The following is a 16,451-nucleotide window of genomic DNA, read 5'->3' on the forward strand; positions in this document are numbered from 1 at the left end:
GTAGACACGAGCCATTGGTTAGAGTAGATATGAAGCTTGTGGGACAAACAAAGACCATGTTTATTCATATGAACCTGCGGTGCTACACCATGCATTTACAGACTCCTTACTAACTGTCTGGTCAGGGTCACGGTGGTTTAAATTAGGCTACAAGTTTGTTTACATTTTGGGAAATAGAACCAACTAAATTTGTTAGAAAATATTACGGACAGATACAAACAAATATAATAACTTCCAGCCAATTATGGACCTGAGTGATGTAGCTGAGGTTGAGGAACTGTCAGATCTTAAAAAAATAAATAAATAAAAAAAAAAAAAAAAAAAAAAAAAATTCATAAACAGAAAACAACAACAACAACAAAAACCTTCTGGTTTAGGCCACTCCCACTTCAGGTTTAAATCCAAATACAGATACAGATTTGGAGCACTAAACAGATACAAATAGTGGCTTTGTTAACAAACTGCCAATGATACATTTGAAATAATAACATTTTTTATTTAATTCAACATCTAGCAAAAGTAATAATTTTACACTGAATAAAATCTGTAAAAAGTTTAAAGGTTTTCAGCAGTGCTAAAATTTTAACATCAGATAAGTTGTTTGCAATCAGTATTTTTGTAATTATTATTATTCAACTTTTTTTTTTTGGAAGATATATGAACATATTGCCCAGCCCTGAAGCATTAAAACCATACCACAGGAAGATGTTTACTTCCATTGGTAGTTTTTTATTTCTAAGATTGATCATTCAACAGGATATACTGTATGACCGAGAAAGTACTGCGGTGCGATGATGATAAGCATGCACATAAACAGACTCACAGTTGCTATGGTGATTGTTATAAATCGTGCAGTCTTAACAGTGGAAGCCTCATTCTCTCAAAACCACAAACCTACGCTCTGGGATTTCTTCTAGCGGTTTTGCAACCAAGCCAAAGATTTGTTCGACTATGCAAATGATCTCTTCCACAGATAACCATCAATAAAGACGAAGAACCACAAAACAAAACAAAAGAAAAGAAAAAAAAAAAGAAGAAGGAATGTACGATGATCTTTAAAACCAGTTACTAAATGGATCATATTTCTCCAAAGCGCTTTGACATGCTTTGTATCACATTTAAAAACGTACACAAAATGGGAATTTTTATTTATTTATAAGCAGCGTTAAATTTTCAGATGCCTCCAAACTTTTGCCGTGGGCTTGTTTCCGCTCCTGTGTGCTTCACTCTGCCTCATTAAGGAGCACTATTGTTCTTTCCACTCGCCATTTCCAGGACCTTTGGGTGTGATGTGAATATCAAGTGGTCCTCTAAGGCAGAGCCCCTTAAAAGCATGTTTTAGCATTTAAAATCTATGCTTGTGCTCCAATAATTGCTGGACCTGTGCGTGTTTTATGGAGTGCAGATGAAGTGTAATCGAGTCTATTGTCCTATGATCGTGTATCATCCGGGTTATTACATGAGTCATTACTCTTTCACACTCGCAAAAAGACTTCTTTTTTTTTTTTTGGTAGTACACATCCAAAGTGCTTCATGGCACATACGTAGGCCTACATAGACAACCGACATAAACCTACGGGAGCAGATATAAAGGAATGCTTTTGTCAGTTGTGATGTCAAGTTGACTTAACCCTCAAATCAATTTTTGTTGACGATAATCAAGACAACTTACATTGTAGCTCAGTGTACATAAAGATCACAAAATGGCTCTACAAACCAAACATACTCTGATTTAGAGTCAAAGAAAATATATGTACATACCTCTGTCATTGAAATCTTATAAGCAGATCTATAAATTTCTATTTACTAAAGGGAACGAGGAACCACAGAAGTACAAGAAACACTGCAGAATATACACCGATCAGCCATAACATTAAAACCACTGACAGGTGACGTGAATAACATTGATTAGCAGGTTACAGTGGGACCTGTCGAAGGGGTGGGATGTATTAGGCAGTCAGTTCTCGAAGTTGACGTGTTGGAAGCAGGAAAAATGGGCAAGCGTAAGGATCTGAGCGACTTTGATAAGGGCCAAATTGTGACGGCTAGACGACTGGGTCAGAGCGTCTCCAAAACAGCAGGTCTTGTGGGGTGTTCCCGATATGTAGTGGTTAATAGCTACTAAAAGCGGTCCAGGGAAGGGGAACCGGTGAACCGGCGACAGCGTCATGGGCTCCCAAGGCTCACTGATGTGCGTGGGGAGCGAAGGCTAGCCCGTCTGGTCCGTTCCCACAGAATTGCTGAAAAAGTCAATGCTGGCAATTATAGAAAGCAGTCAGAACACACATGGCATCACAGCTCGCTGCGTAGCCGCAGACACGGTCAGCGTGCCCATGCTGACCCCCGTCCACCACCTACAATGGGCACGTGAGCATCAGAACTGGATGGCGGCCTGGTCTGAAAAATCACGTTTTCTTTTACATCATGTAAAAAAAAAAAACATATAGTGATGTAGAGCGCTATCTAACACATCACTCCAAAACCTCCCATAGATGTTCAACTGTGTTTCAGTCTGGTGAGTCTGAAGGTTAAAACATATTATTTACATGATTTTCATCCACACTGGACCATTCAGTGAGCCCTTGTGTGCTGGGGGCAGTGTCATACTGGAAGAGGCCACGCCCATCGCAGAAATGTTTCATCACAGGATAAAGGTGATCGGAAACAGGATCGATTTGTAGGGACTCTTCCCTCTAAGGGGACAAGTGAACTCAAACCATGACAGCAAAATAAGTAAGTGCCCCCCCCCCCCCCCCCCCCCCCCCCCCCACAGCATAACAGAGACACTGTTTTTCACTTTGTCACCTGTATGTCTGTACCCTTTGTTTCTTTTCCAGAATTTTTTTCTAGATCCTTCAGCTGATTAATCCGTGGATAAAGAAAGAAAGTATTTAAGTCGCCGGAGACTGGCTTATTACGTTCAACATTGTGACATTTTATCAATATTAATTACTCTCGATATAAATTACTTCCCGCTTTTCATTATTTTTCACTAAGTTGCAACATAGCATAGTTTGGCCAAAGTGCATCATTTCTTTCAGTTTGGTTTATAAGTCGGCAATTTTGGTTTTACTGCTCCTTGTCACATTTTATTGAAGTATTTTTTTTCTTTTTCTTTAAACGAGCATGTCCTACTACACCCACTACTCATCAAGCTCACTCCTATTTCAGTACATAATACCATTTTTCATGAAAACTATTTTAAGGTTCTTAATACGTTTTAGCACACTGTGTTTCCAGCGGTAATGTAACTGTAATGTATTTCAGGGCAACTGGTAGAGTAATTTGCTCTCATGTCATTTTTGTTCTGCGTTCACTTCGCGGTCACTGTTCTGTTATCTGACTGTGTTCACCTGTTTCGTGTTAGCGCACTGATCAGTTTGTCTATGCCTACCCTGCTCTTTCTACGTCTCTTCACCAAGTCTTATCGTGCTCCTGTATTGCTGAGTCTACGCCTCATATTCTGTTCTGTACTGCGTTATGACACCCGGTTGTAACCTTTTTTCGTTGTTTTGATTATGGATTGCTCTTGTTTAATGTTGTCTGCCTGTGCTCTGACTCCACAAGATATTCTCTCTTCACATTTCTACTACTTCTATATTCAGAATCCCAGGATCATTTTGTTCTCTTGTGGTACCCTAATTAAAATGATCTGCAGTCTGATTAACAACACAGCTATATCAGCCCCGGGTTTGCCGTATCTGCATGCACCACTGATACCTCCTTCACAGGGGGAGAGAGCGTGATTAATAATTCTGCCGTAGCTGCAGTGTATTGTGCATTTTCGAGTGTACGGAGCCGTATAGGAGTATGGGAGACCACACTGTCCTGCTATCAGATCACACTGTGCACCATTCATTTGTAGCAGTGTGACTCAACTCGTTTAGCACGGGCTTGATCGTCACACGTTTCATTCTGTCTTTCGTTTTTTTAATAACGCGTGTCCGAACACATGTAACGAGACCTCAGATTGTCGGATCGCACAAAATTCATAGAACATTCGTAGGAAAATATTGTATTAACGTCATGAGGTATTAGAGATAGTTGAGACAACAAACTCTGTTGTAAAAACTAGTAGCCTACTTTATACAGACCGGATGTATTGCCCAGTGACAGGAAAACTGACCTCACAAAGTGTCCATGCTGGTGTGATACGATCCCGAGGTAGATTACTTTCATATCTGCATGTGTTTTATTCAGCTTATACCACAGCAAATTGCCAACGATTACGACGTTTCATTTATTAACGAACGACAAGTTGCGCTTTTTAAGCGTTTATAGTAGCATTGAATGTTGTTCATTTATGACACACATCATAGCAGTGAAAACAGTCGACTTTTTTTTTGCCACCAGCCTCGATATTATAACTCTCTTCTGAAGTTTATAAGACAAAACACTGGAACGTTCAAATCTGTAACTTTCTGATACGAGAATAATACAACAATGCACGAAATACGTGAGGTCATAAGGTGAACGAACAACAGACCAGATCCTTTTTAAAGGCTCTGTTTAAATGCTGTTTGGGGTACAAACATGCTGATTTCGAAATATGAAAGCAAATTTACTGAGCCATGCTCTTAACCGATCAGAAATCAGAAATATCCTAGTAGTATGACCGTAATAAAGCATAATATTAGGGTGAATGGTTATAGCATGCCATGACCTTTATTTTTGTTTTAATATGGTATGCTTAAATGAACTTTTTAACCATGTTGCTCTTCTCTTCTCAGGTTATGTGCAGTGGCTGAGCTGTGATATGGCTGAACGGGCCAAGCAGGCCCAGAATTCCCTGCTGCAGCGCTGTGTCCATATCCACCTCCGCTCCCTGTGGCCTACTGTGAGCGTCTGATCCTGCCTGCCCCCCACACCCGCCCGCGCCCTCCCTGGGCTTCCCAATCACCAGGTCTCCTGGCTTCACTGCGGGCCCACCATGGGAGGATGCCTCTCCAAACCCAAACCAGGTGACACACACACACACACACATACACACACTCTCTCTCTCTCTCGCTCTCTTGTACACCCCCACCTACCCACACCTTCAAATCCTGTAATAATTGGCACTTGTTTCTCCGCCTATATATAGGTCAGTCTAACCTGCCCCCCCCCGACCCCCGTGTGGCGTGGCGTTCTTTCGGTGCTGGTGCAGGAATTTTAATGCTCTCAATTGCTCTCTGTGTTTCATGGGGATTAAACAGAAATATGAGTGGCAAGTGTTTGAATGTTGCACAATGTATCGCTGTTCTGCTTCTGGGTTTTTTTTTTCTTTTTTTTCCCCTTTCTTTTTTACATCTTGAGTAGCTGAAGGGCAGAAATATGGTTTCATCTGTCAACAGGCTGGCTTTTTTTTGTGTGCAACTGTCAGAGTGTAGGCGCATGGATTTTTAGGAAGCAGCGAGATCAAACAGAGGGAACCTACGCTGTATGCCTTTTATCATGCCGAAAATAAATAAATAAATAAATAAAACGATAAACAATTCGATATTTCAGCGAAAAGCTATTCAGTGTACAAAAAGCCTTGCAGTTCTTGTATTTCCCACTTGAGCCAAATGCAGTTGATCCGGAGAGATGTGTTTGGGATGTATATATATGAGAGAGAGAGAGAGAGAGAGAGAGAGAGATGACAATAAGTCATACTGTCCAAAACCCCATTGGCAAATCTGAGTGACATCACTGAAGAAGTGGAAGTGGTTTGAGGCAGAGATTTTCTCATTTATTTTCTTTTTACAGAAAAGATCTTGAAAGAGACGGACTTCGCTCATTACCTCGTTATCCCACATCGCTGTCGAGTTCTCGAATCCGATTGGTCAGAAGGTGTCGATTCATTTCCTATAACAGCAGCTCTGACAGTGTTGCTGGGATCCAGGCACGGGTTTAAATGAAGGCACTCGTTCACATACGTTAACGTTTCTATAGTCACAGCTTACACAGGGACTTGTACGGTGGACGTTCCTCATAACCGAAGCCTCATAATAAACAGTGTCAGTGCTTTGTAACAGTCAGAGCTGTTGAGTTAACATGACCACTACAGGAAAACCTTCAGGACAAAGGACCTTGAATTCTCTTGGTAACGGTTTCTAGGTAACAAGGGGGAAATTGTGTCATTTTGATTTTTTACCACCATGTCTTAGATTCTTACTTGGAAAGATATCTGAGAACTCTCTGGAAGATGTTATTCAGTAGTGTTTTCATTTTACATTACATGAAATACTAACTCGGATCATTTGCTTGGTTTTAAGACTGTTTGCTCGTGTGTATGAATGTGTGATGGTAGAATAAAGGGTATGGAAAGACAGAGAGACAGGTATGTGAATAAATCAAATAGAAAGTCAGCTTTTATTATATTTTTTCAGCTTTACGGTTTAGTAAAACATTGATAATTACTTAGAAGTGGTATCCATATTGTACTGCATTTTATACATACCTTTATCGTTCCATAGCTACGTGTTCACTTCCTCTGTAACTCAATGGCGTTTGGATTTCTGGTCTGCGAGTAAATGTTACACCATGCATTTCAAGCAAACTACAAAATATACTCTGTATAGCGTGTACTGAAGAGCTAGGTCTTGTTTAGCTGCCACAGTGTCACTAATTATAAAGCATTCTTTCTTCTCCACCGCCGACTCGGTCGTCTCTTATGATTTTCCATTGACTTTAATTAAGCTTCGCTCAGCAGGAGAGAATTCTCTCTGAGATTAAGGCGTAAGACCTGGGTTCTCAGAAAATGATTTTCCAGCCGGTGAGAGAGAAAGCAGGTTCCACACTGGCTTGCGGCGGAACCGCGTTACACAATCATGTATCACGTTATAGGAATGATTCACAGAAGGAATCAAACATCATGAGGCATGCTGTCATCTGAATACAATCGACGTCCTTCAGCGCTTTATTCGTTCCTCTTATACGACAGCAATTTGGAAAAACCTGTCTGTGGAGCGTCTGGCGTACAGTCCTCTATCTAGGTTGTTACTATATTTCTTCAAGAAGGAAAGTAATCTATCTGTGCCACAGTGTCTGTACCGTATCACATCCATCCATCTTCTATACCGCTTATCCTTCCTTCAGGGTCACGGGGAACCTGGAGCCTATCCCAGGGAGCGTCGGGGACACCCTGGACAGGGTGCCAATCCATCGCAGGGCACAATCACATACACACTCACACACCCATTCGTACACTACGGACACTTTAGACACGCCAATCAGCCTACCGTGCATGTCTTTGGACTGGGGGAGGAAACCGGAGTACCCGGAGGAAACCCCCGCAGCACGGGGAGAACATGCAAACTCCGCACACACAGGGCCACGGTGGGAATCGAACCCCCGAGCCTGGAGGTGTGAAGTGTGAGGTGAACGTGCTAAGCACTAAGCCACCGTGCGCCCCGTATCACATACAGTAGAGTTTAAATGGATCTAGAAAATGTTCAATGTTCAAACTCTGATTTGCTTTTGTATTTGTGATGCCTTGGCAGTAGAGGTCAAAGTTGAGCTCACCCTCCTGGAGAAGGAGAAGGAAGCGGACCTGATGTCTCCGAACGGTAAGGCTAGTCCGCTCTCGGAGTGTCATCCGAACGGTTCTCTGGGTCACTGCTCGGATGACGACTCGTCCGTCCTGCGTCCCTCACACAAACAGCGAGACTACATCGAGGCCACAGTGTGCCATGTCAAAGACCTGGAGAACGGACAGTAAGACGCACGTTTTTATTTACGCCCGGTGCACTTCCAGTGTTGTGTGAATGTTTCATGTTCTGTGAACAGAGCGGGTGTATGAGCATGACGGAAGTTTGTGCTTGACATCAGCGTGGACCAGTGAATGAAAATGATTGATAGTGGTATGTCTCCTCTGGGAAATTCGCATGCTGAAGAAATAGGCCTTCAGGGATGTTTAACAGAAAACTGTTGTGCAACTTTGTCACTAAATGTTTATTCAAAACGTATTTTTTTTTACAGAATTTCAAGGTATTTTTAACTAACCTCGTAATTTGTGATTTAAGAGATGAGGTGATTTTTTTTCAAGACGTAAAATGTGTGGTTTTGATGTTAAAAACCTTTCGTTTCTAAGTTTGGTTTTATTGTTATAGCATTACAGTAATATTAGTGTTTAATCTGTCTTTTATTGTTGCATATTTTAAATGCTATATAGTTTTAGTTAGTTTAGTTAGACTTTGATCAGAAGTGAATTTTGAGGAAGCAGATTTCCGTTTCGTTTTCCTTACAGTGTCTTGCATAAGTTTTAACCCCCTTCGAACATATCCACAACTGTAGTTTTACACGAAATGGTCTTAAGTAGGATTCTTTCACGAATCTACACAAAATAGCTCGTAATAATGAAATGACCAGAAAAAAAAAAAAAAAATCAACAACAATAATACAGTTTGCAAAACTATTTACAAATTCAAAAACTATAAAAGTATCGATTGCATATGTAATCACCGCTATTGCCTGGAAACCACTAAATCAGTTTCGCCATTTTCTCGTCTTTTAATTAGTCGAACGGGGTCAAAACCGTTCGTCCAAGACGACGTTCTGGAAAAGTATGACGCAGGGTTCGGTTATAAAAGAAAAAAGAAAAACGAAATCCTGTCCTTGCCGTGGAAAAAAAGCCACTGGGTTAAGAGGGCGTTACAAAAATACAGGGGTACAAGGAAATGAGTTGAAATTCTTTGTCCATGGTAATCACACAAGTGTAATGGACTAGGTTGAAAGCGTTGGGGTGTTTCTTTAATGGTGTGTGATGGATCTTGCAGGATGCGTGAGGTGGACTTGGGGCCAGGCAGAGCTCTGCTCATTAAAGAACATGGGGAATTCTCTGCCATGGCACACAAATGCCCACACTACGGGGCACCACTGGTTAAAGGTGAGGAAGGTCTTCCATGGGCTTTTTTTTTTGCTTAGCAATGGTGCAGAACGAGCTCCAAACAGGAAATTGACTATAAAGAGATCGTTGATTTACGAATTGGGTTAGAAATCATTGGATTATAGTGAAAGTCTTTAACAGGTCTTAATACGTGTTTGAACGTTTACTGTACCCTGCGGCAGGAGTTTTATCCAAAGGACATGTTCGGTGTCCGTGGCACGGAGCCTGTTTCAACATTGCAACCGGAGACATCGAGGACTTCCCGGGTCTGGACAGCCTTCCCACTTTTCAGGTGATACTTCAAGTTTAGTCCCAGGCTTCTGCTCATATACCATTCTTATGCAATACTGATTTCCACTTAAAGGGATACTTACTTTGTCTAAAGAAACAAAACAACAACAAAAAAATCAATGTACACAATTTTGACCTTTACCCTAAATGAGCCAGAACTCATTAACTGGCTGGCTGTTGGTGTCGAGTGTGTGAAGATTTATAGCTATAAGTCTCAAGTCTTACTCGCGAGAGCGGTGTAGACCTGAGGCCGCACCTTTAATTTGAAAGAAGAGAGAAATGTAAGACACGGACAGGTCACTCACATTTAACCTCCTTTTGCCACAGGTCAGAGTTGAAAAGGAGAAGGTGATCATACGGGCAAACAAACAGGTAAAGCACTCTTTTCGTCTGATGTGTGAGGTGTACAGTAAGTGTGTGAAGCCGAGGTATAACAAGCATCAGTTATTGTTGTAATTGTGTGGTGTGACAGGCTCTACAGACACAGAGGAGGACAAAGGCCATGGCCAAGTGCTCAGCCGTCATCAACTCCAGTACAAGCTTTAGCCACGTTCTCATCATTGGATCAGGTTAGAACCCTACACACCTGCTCGAACAAAAGCAATAGTTTAGCTGCGACAAGTCAACGTCAACTATCAAACTGATTCGGAGCGCATAACGTCTGTGTATGACGAACGTGCCAAAATGGATCAAATGGTTCATGTAGAGAACACTGTTTTAAAGTGTTGAAAAAACACCTTTTCTACCTAACACTGAACTTCAAAAGTTTAAAAGACAAGAAAAATATGTCTCTGCTTATCATAGATGTCTGCCCAGTATTGGCTTTGCCCGCTTAGGGGCTTCTGCCCAACATGGGACATCAGCCAGGAGGAGACTTCTGCCCAACACTGGGGCCTTGGCCAGCTGGAAGCATTTGTAGAAGGCCTCTGTCCTACATGGGGCTTTGACCAGTAGGAGGCTTCTGCCAAACCAGAGGCTTCTGTACAACATGGGGCTTTGCCCAGCAGGAGGCTTCTGCCCAAACATGAGGCTTTGCCCCCACTGGAGAGTTCTGCCTAACCAGGGGCTTCTGCTTAACATGAGGCTTTGCCCCACTGGAGATTTCTGCCTGACAAGGGGCTTCTGCCCAACATGGGGCTTTGCCCAGCAGGAGGCTTCTGCCAAAACAGGGGCTTCCATTCAGTCAGGGCCTCTCCCCAACATGAGGTTTTGCCCCACTGGAGATTTCGGCCTGACCAGGCGCTTCTGCTGACTCTAACTATGTTCCTTCACCCAGCTGGGGGCTTCTACCCAAACAGGGGCTTCTGCCCAAAAACAGGCTTTGATAAGCATGAGGCATCTGCCTAACCAGGAGCTTCTGCTCAACAGAAAGCAGCAAGCTTCTCCCCAGCATGCGGTCCAGCAGGAGACCTCTGCCCACCCAGGGACTTCTGCCCAAATAGTGGCATGATTTGCCAGCAGAGGTCTTCTGTCCAGCCAGGGGCTTCTGCCAAAAATAATGCTTTGCCTAGCAGGAAATTGGAGTCCAACATGGAGCTTTACCAAGGAGGATGCTTCTGTCCATTTAAATGATTTGCCCAGAAAGAGGCTTCTGTCCAACATCATCACACATAATTTCACATATGAGAGTCCAAAAAAACCTGATTTTTTTTTTCTGTTATATTTCTCCCTTGGCCAGTATTAGTTCTTGTCTGGACCTCAGTGGCACTCGCTCGTTATTTCACATTTCCCACACTCACTACTATTGAACATTTTCTCTCAGGTCCTGCTGCGTTGGTGTGTGCAGAGACGCTGAGACAGGAAGGCTTCACTGACCGCATTGTGATGTGCAGCATGGACAAACACCCTCCGTATGACAGGCCTAAACTGAGTAAGGTTTGTACAGAGTCACTGCAACACACCGCGCAGTGCAGGAGAGCCGTGTTCCCCTCGGGGTCTGATTAACCTGACCAACCCAAGCGTGTGTTTCAAACCTTCTTACTCCGAGTCCTTACTCTATAACCTGCTTTTAGATCTGACTGTTTTCTCTACCATACAGTTCCCAGCTAAGGTAGTTTCTTGAGTGGACTTGGGTTTACTGTGTACCATTTCCTCTTTTTTCCCCAATTTGTAGTTGATCAGACAAGACATGTTTGGTGGCCAAAGTTTGGGTTTCTGGTCCCTAGTAATATCCACTTCAGACACTAAATATGTCATGGGCAGTGTGCAGAGTTCATATGTTTAATTTGATTCCACATTAGATTTTCTCCAGCCTAGTTGTTAACCACAGAGTGTGTTTGTGCTTCTTTGTCTTTATAGTCATTAGACAGCACAGCTGAGCAGCTACAACTGCGCCCGACCGAGTTCTTCCAGAGCCACGACATCGAACTGCTGCTGGAGAAAGAGGTACACTTCATCTTGTATGTTGCTCAGTGATTAAGCATTATCCCTTTCTTTTTCATATTGCTTTCATACAACAGTTCTATAAACAGGAAATGAATACCGACTAAGTGACTTTTCAGACACAATATGGCCAAACGTTCTGTTTATTTTTGCTCCGTTAGCAGAAAAAGATCCAGAAGAAGCGTCACTCACTTTATAGCAAATCGTTCGTTCCCGTTAAAGTTGCTCCTGGTCAAATTTGGTGTCACAAGCTTTTGTGGTTTCATGTTAAATTTTCCAAGTGCTACTAGCACTACTGTAGTAACTGTTTCAAACTGGAAAGTGGACATTTATGCAGTGAACACAGACGAGTGGCGAGATACACACAGTGAAACGTCCCAGTCTGGTTAAAGGAAATATCAGCACTCTTGGAACGCCGCTTGTCCAGTCAAATTAGTGGACCATGGAGGAATTGCTGTATAATAAAAGAATAAACACTTGGAGTCATGCTAATATAGGAAAATAATCAATGAGGCCATCGTGTGTTACCATCCTGAAGTTATATATATATATATATATATATATATACTACATTACACCCATCCACCCAGTTGGCCCACTAAATAAATAGAAAAGTAAAACTAAATATAGTACATATATGTATATATGTAAATAATGTGTGTATATAGTACATATATGTAAATATAGTACATATATATATATATATATATATATATATATATATATATGTATATTGTACTAAATATAGTACAAATATGCTTTATTTGAGAAAACAACAACAACAAAAAAACAGCAGTGGCCCATCTCTTTTACTGGACTATAACAAGTTTTACATCAAGTTTTGAAAATGAAAAAACTGTTTGATTTAAATCCTGAAAAGTGACCTCAAATTAGTCTAATTGTAATATACAGTATTCAGGCAGTTTCTAGTAGCTCTATTTTTATTTTCCTGGTCTTCCTGATCTTAACTATCTATGATTTTCCCTCCTCAGGTTGTGTCAGTCGATGTAAAAACAAAAACCGTAATGTTTCAGGATGGCTATAAGATGGAGTACAAGAAGCTCTTCATTGCAACAGGAAGCAGGTAAAAAAAACAATTTCTCTTCGTAACGCAATGGGCAAGACCCGATGTATTGCAGAGAAGTCGGCGGAGCTTCTGGACAGTGTTGATGTATGGCTTCTGCTTTGTGTAGTAAAGCCTTAACTTGCATCTGTGGATGCAGCGGCGAATGGTGCTGAGTGACAGAGGTTTACCAAAGTATTCCTGAGCCCATGTCAGGAGATCCATTACAGACTCATGACGGGTTTTAAGACAGTGACGTCTGAGGGATCGGAGATCACGCGCATTCAGAAGTGGTTTTCGGCCTTGCCCTTTACACACCGAGATTTGACCGGATTCCTTGAATCTTTTAATTCTATTGTGCACTGTAGAAGGTGAAATTCCCCGAAATCCTACCGATTTGTCTTTGGGGAATGTTGTTCTCAAAGTGTTGGATTATTCGCTGGCTCATCTGTTGGCAGATTGCCGAGCCTCCACCCATCCTTGCTCTTGAAGGACTAGGCCTTTTTTGGAGGCTCCTTAATATACTATGATTAGACAATTGCCTCACCTGTTTCACATTAGCTTCTTATTCCAACTTCTCACATCGCTATTAGTCCTAAATCGCCCCTGTCCCAACTTTTTTTGAAACATGCTGCATGAGCCATCATTCCCTCACCAGCCTCTCTTTTTTTCTCTCTCTTGAAGCTTATCATGTTAAAAAAAAAAAATTTTTTTTAATTAAAAATTTACAGCTTTACTTCTGACTGTTACGAAGCGCCGACACTGGAGACTCCTTCCAAAAATTGTTAAATCAGTTCACAGAAAATGTCACCATGTCAACAATTACACAATTTTCTATAACATTTTGACAACATACAGTATCACAACAAGCGCATTGATATAAACCTGGTTTGCCTGGAACTATTGTCAGAGCTGCTGTTATAGACAATTAATCAACAAATTCTGATCAATCAGAATCAAGAATTCAGCAGTGGTGTGATATAAACATCAATAAACAACTAACAGACGAATATCATCCATGTTACTGGCCCATAATATATGTGATGAAGGAAAAATACGGATGAATATAATAAGAAATATAACTAGCATCAACATTACATTGAAATGTCTATATTTTCGTTTATATAAAATATATTTAAAAAAAACAGCATGTTTTTTTTATAGCAAAACATTGTATGAGAAAATGTCCCATTCATTTATTACAATTTCTTCACTTATGATTCATAACTAGTGCAGGGTCGCCATTAATCATTCTGTCCTGATCAGAGCTCGGCCGAGTCCTGAATAAATGAACGATCTGAAATTATAGAGGGGAATCTTGGCATTCGGAAGTGTTGACATGAACAGAAAATTCTCTGATTCATGAGGAAGTCGTTGCTCAGTCAGCTCTCATCCTCCCCTGCTGAACAGGCTGTGACGGTTGTGCGAGGATTGCTGCGTTATTCCCGTCTTTAATGCATTTATTAGCTATTCGTACATATAGGAAAATACCTCAAAACAGTACATATTTAGCAACAGTGTCCTGTTACACGATTCCCATGGATGAGGAAATATTCTGTCTTATGTCAGCACTTTATGTGCTTCATCTTGAGAATAGGATCATTATGTCATTCAGGCGTTATTTGAGTACAAGCAGAAACATGTATAATTATTTCTGTACGACGCACGGTATCAAAATATTAGAAAAGCAGATCATTCTGGGCCAGAAGTTATTCAGGTTATTGTAATTGCAAATGTACCATGGGGAAAAAGGTGGCCCATGAAAGGCATGCAGCTACATTTAAAGGGGCGGTTTGTAATTTTTAGACCTGGAAACATTGCTAATCCTTCCTCTTTCCCTCCATACAGGGTATGCCTTGAGTTACAGGGCTGGGCAAGTCTGTTATATCTGGGGGCGGAGCTTATTTCCAGGCCAGAACGAATGTAAACAGAAACACTAGTCAGAGCCGTTGCAGGACCGTATTCTAACTAACCATTCTTAGAAAATTTACAACACTTCAATGTTCGGATAGAGTGAAAGTAAAGGAAAGTTCATTATGGTTTGAACATGAAGTCTGTTTGTTGAACTAGTCCACTGTTCACTAAAGGAGACCTGAGTGTAGAACTGTATGGGGGAATTGCAGTCCCGAGGCCATCGCTGCAACCGTAGTCCCAACGACCACAGCGAGAACGTCCATGTGGAATTGAGGTCCCAAACCTTCACTCAAGATGAAATCATCTGTAACTTTGTCTTTCCTACAACAGTGATACTTACACAATATACCATCTAATATGTCTAATATTGTGTCAGTCTACAACCCACTACCTTCTGGTCACTGATTATTGAATCGCTGATTATTTTTCTATAACGCCACACCCCCGAGTGTTTCACTCCTTACTAAAAATACTATACATTATTTGTATTTGAACATAAATACATATCCAATACAACCACAGACTATCAGATGGTACCATAAAATAGAAAGAGAAGTATTACATAAATATGGTTCTATATATTATATCAGACAGTATTTTGGGTACCATGTCAGGAAGCCAAAAAAGTGACCTGACGGTGACTGATAACCTCATCTCTCTCTCTCTCTCTCTCTCTCTCTCTCTCTCTCTCTCTCTCTCTCTCTCTCTCTCTCTCTCTCTCTCTCTCTCTCTCTCTCTCACTCTCTCTCTCTCTCATACTCGAAGGCCCAAGTCCATAAACTTCAAAGGTAAAGACGTGAGCAACGTGTTTCATCTGAGAACTCCTGAGGACGCGAACAGCATAGCCAGACTGGCCAGCAGCAAGAACGCCGTCATCGTCGGGACCTCGTTTATAGGTGAGAAGTCATGACAAACGTTGCAGTATTTCCATTAGACATTATCTCACCGGGTCATGCTGGAGCGTAATGTCTCCTTCATTATGTAATATTCTCAAAAGTGCTGAAGTAGGTCATTTTATTTATGGCTCAGATAATAATAAGTCTTTATTGGTCACATATACATTACAGCATAGTGAAATTCTTTTCTTCACATACCTCAGCACGTTAGGGTCAGAGTGCAGGGTCAGATATGATACAGCACACCTGGAGCAGAGAGGGTTAAGGGCCTTGCTCAAGGGCCCAACAGTGGCAGCTTGGCAGTGCTAGGGCTTGAACCCTTGACCTTCGGATCAGTAACCCAGAGCCTTAACCGCTAAGCCACCACTGCCCCATGATGGCAAGTTACAGATGTGGAATATTCTCACACTAGGGTGTATGTTTAGTTGTTTGTTCGACAAGCTTTCATTATTGACTACAACAATATTACAGCTCCAGTACAAAACTAAACAAGCTAACGTCCGATACCAACGTCTTAGATTTATCGGCTACGATATGGGAAAATATGATATTTTTTCCAGAGTTTTCGCTCTAATAAGTGCTTACCTGTGTCCAGGTATGGAGGTCGCAGCTGCTCTTACAGATAAAGCTCACTCGGTCTCTGTGATCGGCATCGACGCGGTGCCTTTCCGTAAAGCTCTGGGGGAGAAAGTAGGAAAAGCTCTGATGAAGGTGAGAGCACCGTCACTACCTTTATTTACTAACGTCAAGAAACTGTTCGTCCATCACTTGTTAGCTACGTTAGCCTCGTAGCTCCAGTACATAAGTAGAGAACTAACACAAACAGTGATCTTACCATATGCAGGACAGCTACAGAAAACACACGTAATAAGATCTGTTTTAAGATTCCATCCCAGATGGAATGTTTTGAGCGTTAAGAAAACGTAGCTTTCTCACTACCACTTAAAGCACACATACAGAAGATGAACCATTCTCGACAGAACAGCAAGCAGAACAAGGACGAGACGATATATTATTTTATATATATATATATTATAACCTTGAGAGGAACTTGACT

General features: G+C 41.5%; 1 protein-coding gene across 3 annotated transcripts in view; it reads left to right on the forward strand.

Moving 5' to 3' along the window:
- LOC108255716 (apoptosis inducing factor mitochondria associated 3) overlaps positions 1-16,451 on the forward strand; it is a 33,691-nt gene that overhangs the window by 8,458 nt on the left and 8,782 nt on the right. The window contains exons 2-12 of one of the 3 annotated variants that reach the window (XM_053674579.1): positions 4,731-4,961; positions 7,464-7,677; positions 8,739-8,848; positions 9,031-9,140; positions 9,467-9,511; positions 9,612-9,708; positions 10,902-11,014; positions 11,438-11,524; positions 12,514-12,605; positions 15,264-15,394; positions 15,990-16,105. In XM_053674579.1, the coding sequence (XP_053530554.1) occupies positions 4,931-4,961; positions 7,464-7,677; positions 8,739-8,848; positions 9,031-9,140; positions 9,467-9,511; positions 9,612-9,708; positions 10,902-11,014; positions 11,438-11,524; positions 12,514-12,605; positions 15,264-15,394; positions 15,990-16,105 (1,146 nt within the window). In that variant the 5' untranslated portion in view covers positions 4,731-4,930. Of the gene's footprint in view, positions 1-4,730; positions 4,962-7,082; positions 7,678-8,738; positions 8,849-9,030; positions 9,141-9,466; positions 9,512-9,611; positions 9,709-10,901; positions 11,015-11,437; positions 11,525-12,513; positions 12,606-15,263; positions 15,395-15,989; positions 16,106-16,451 lie in introns of those variants that run through there. The other 2 variants (XM_053674580.1, XM_053674578.1) reach the window with 2 other exon arrangements.

The sequence above is a fragment of the Ictalurus punctatus genome, chromosome 22 (genome assembly GCF_001660625.3).
Source record: "Ictalurus punctatus breed USDA103 chromosome 22, Coco_2.0, whole genome shotgun sequence".
Classification (NCBI taxonomy): Eukaryota; Metazoa; Chordata; class Actinopteri; order Siluriformes; family Ictaluridae; genus Ictalurus; species Ictalurus punctatus.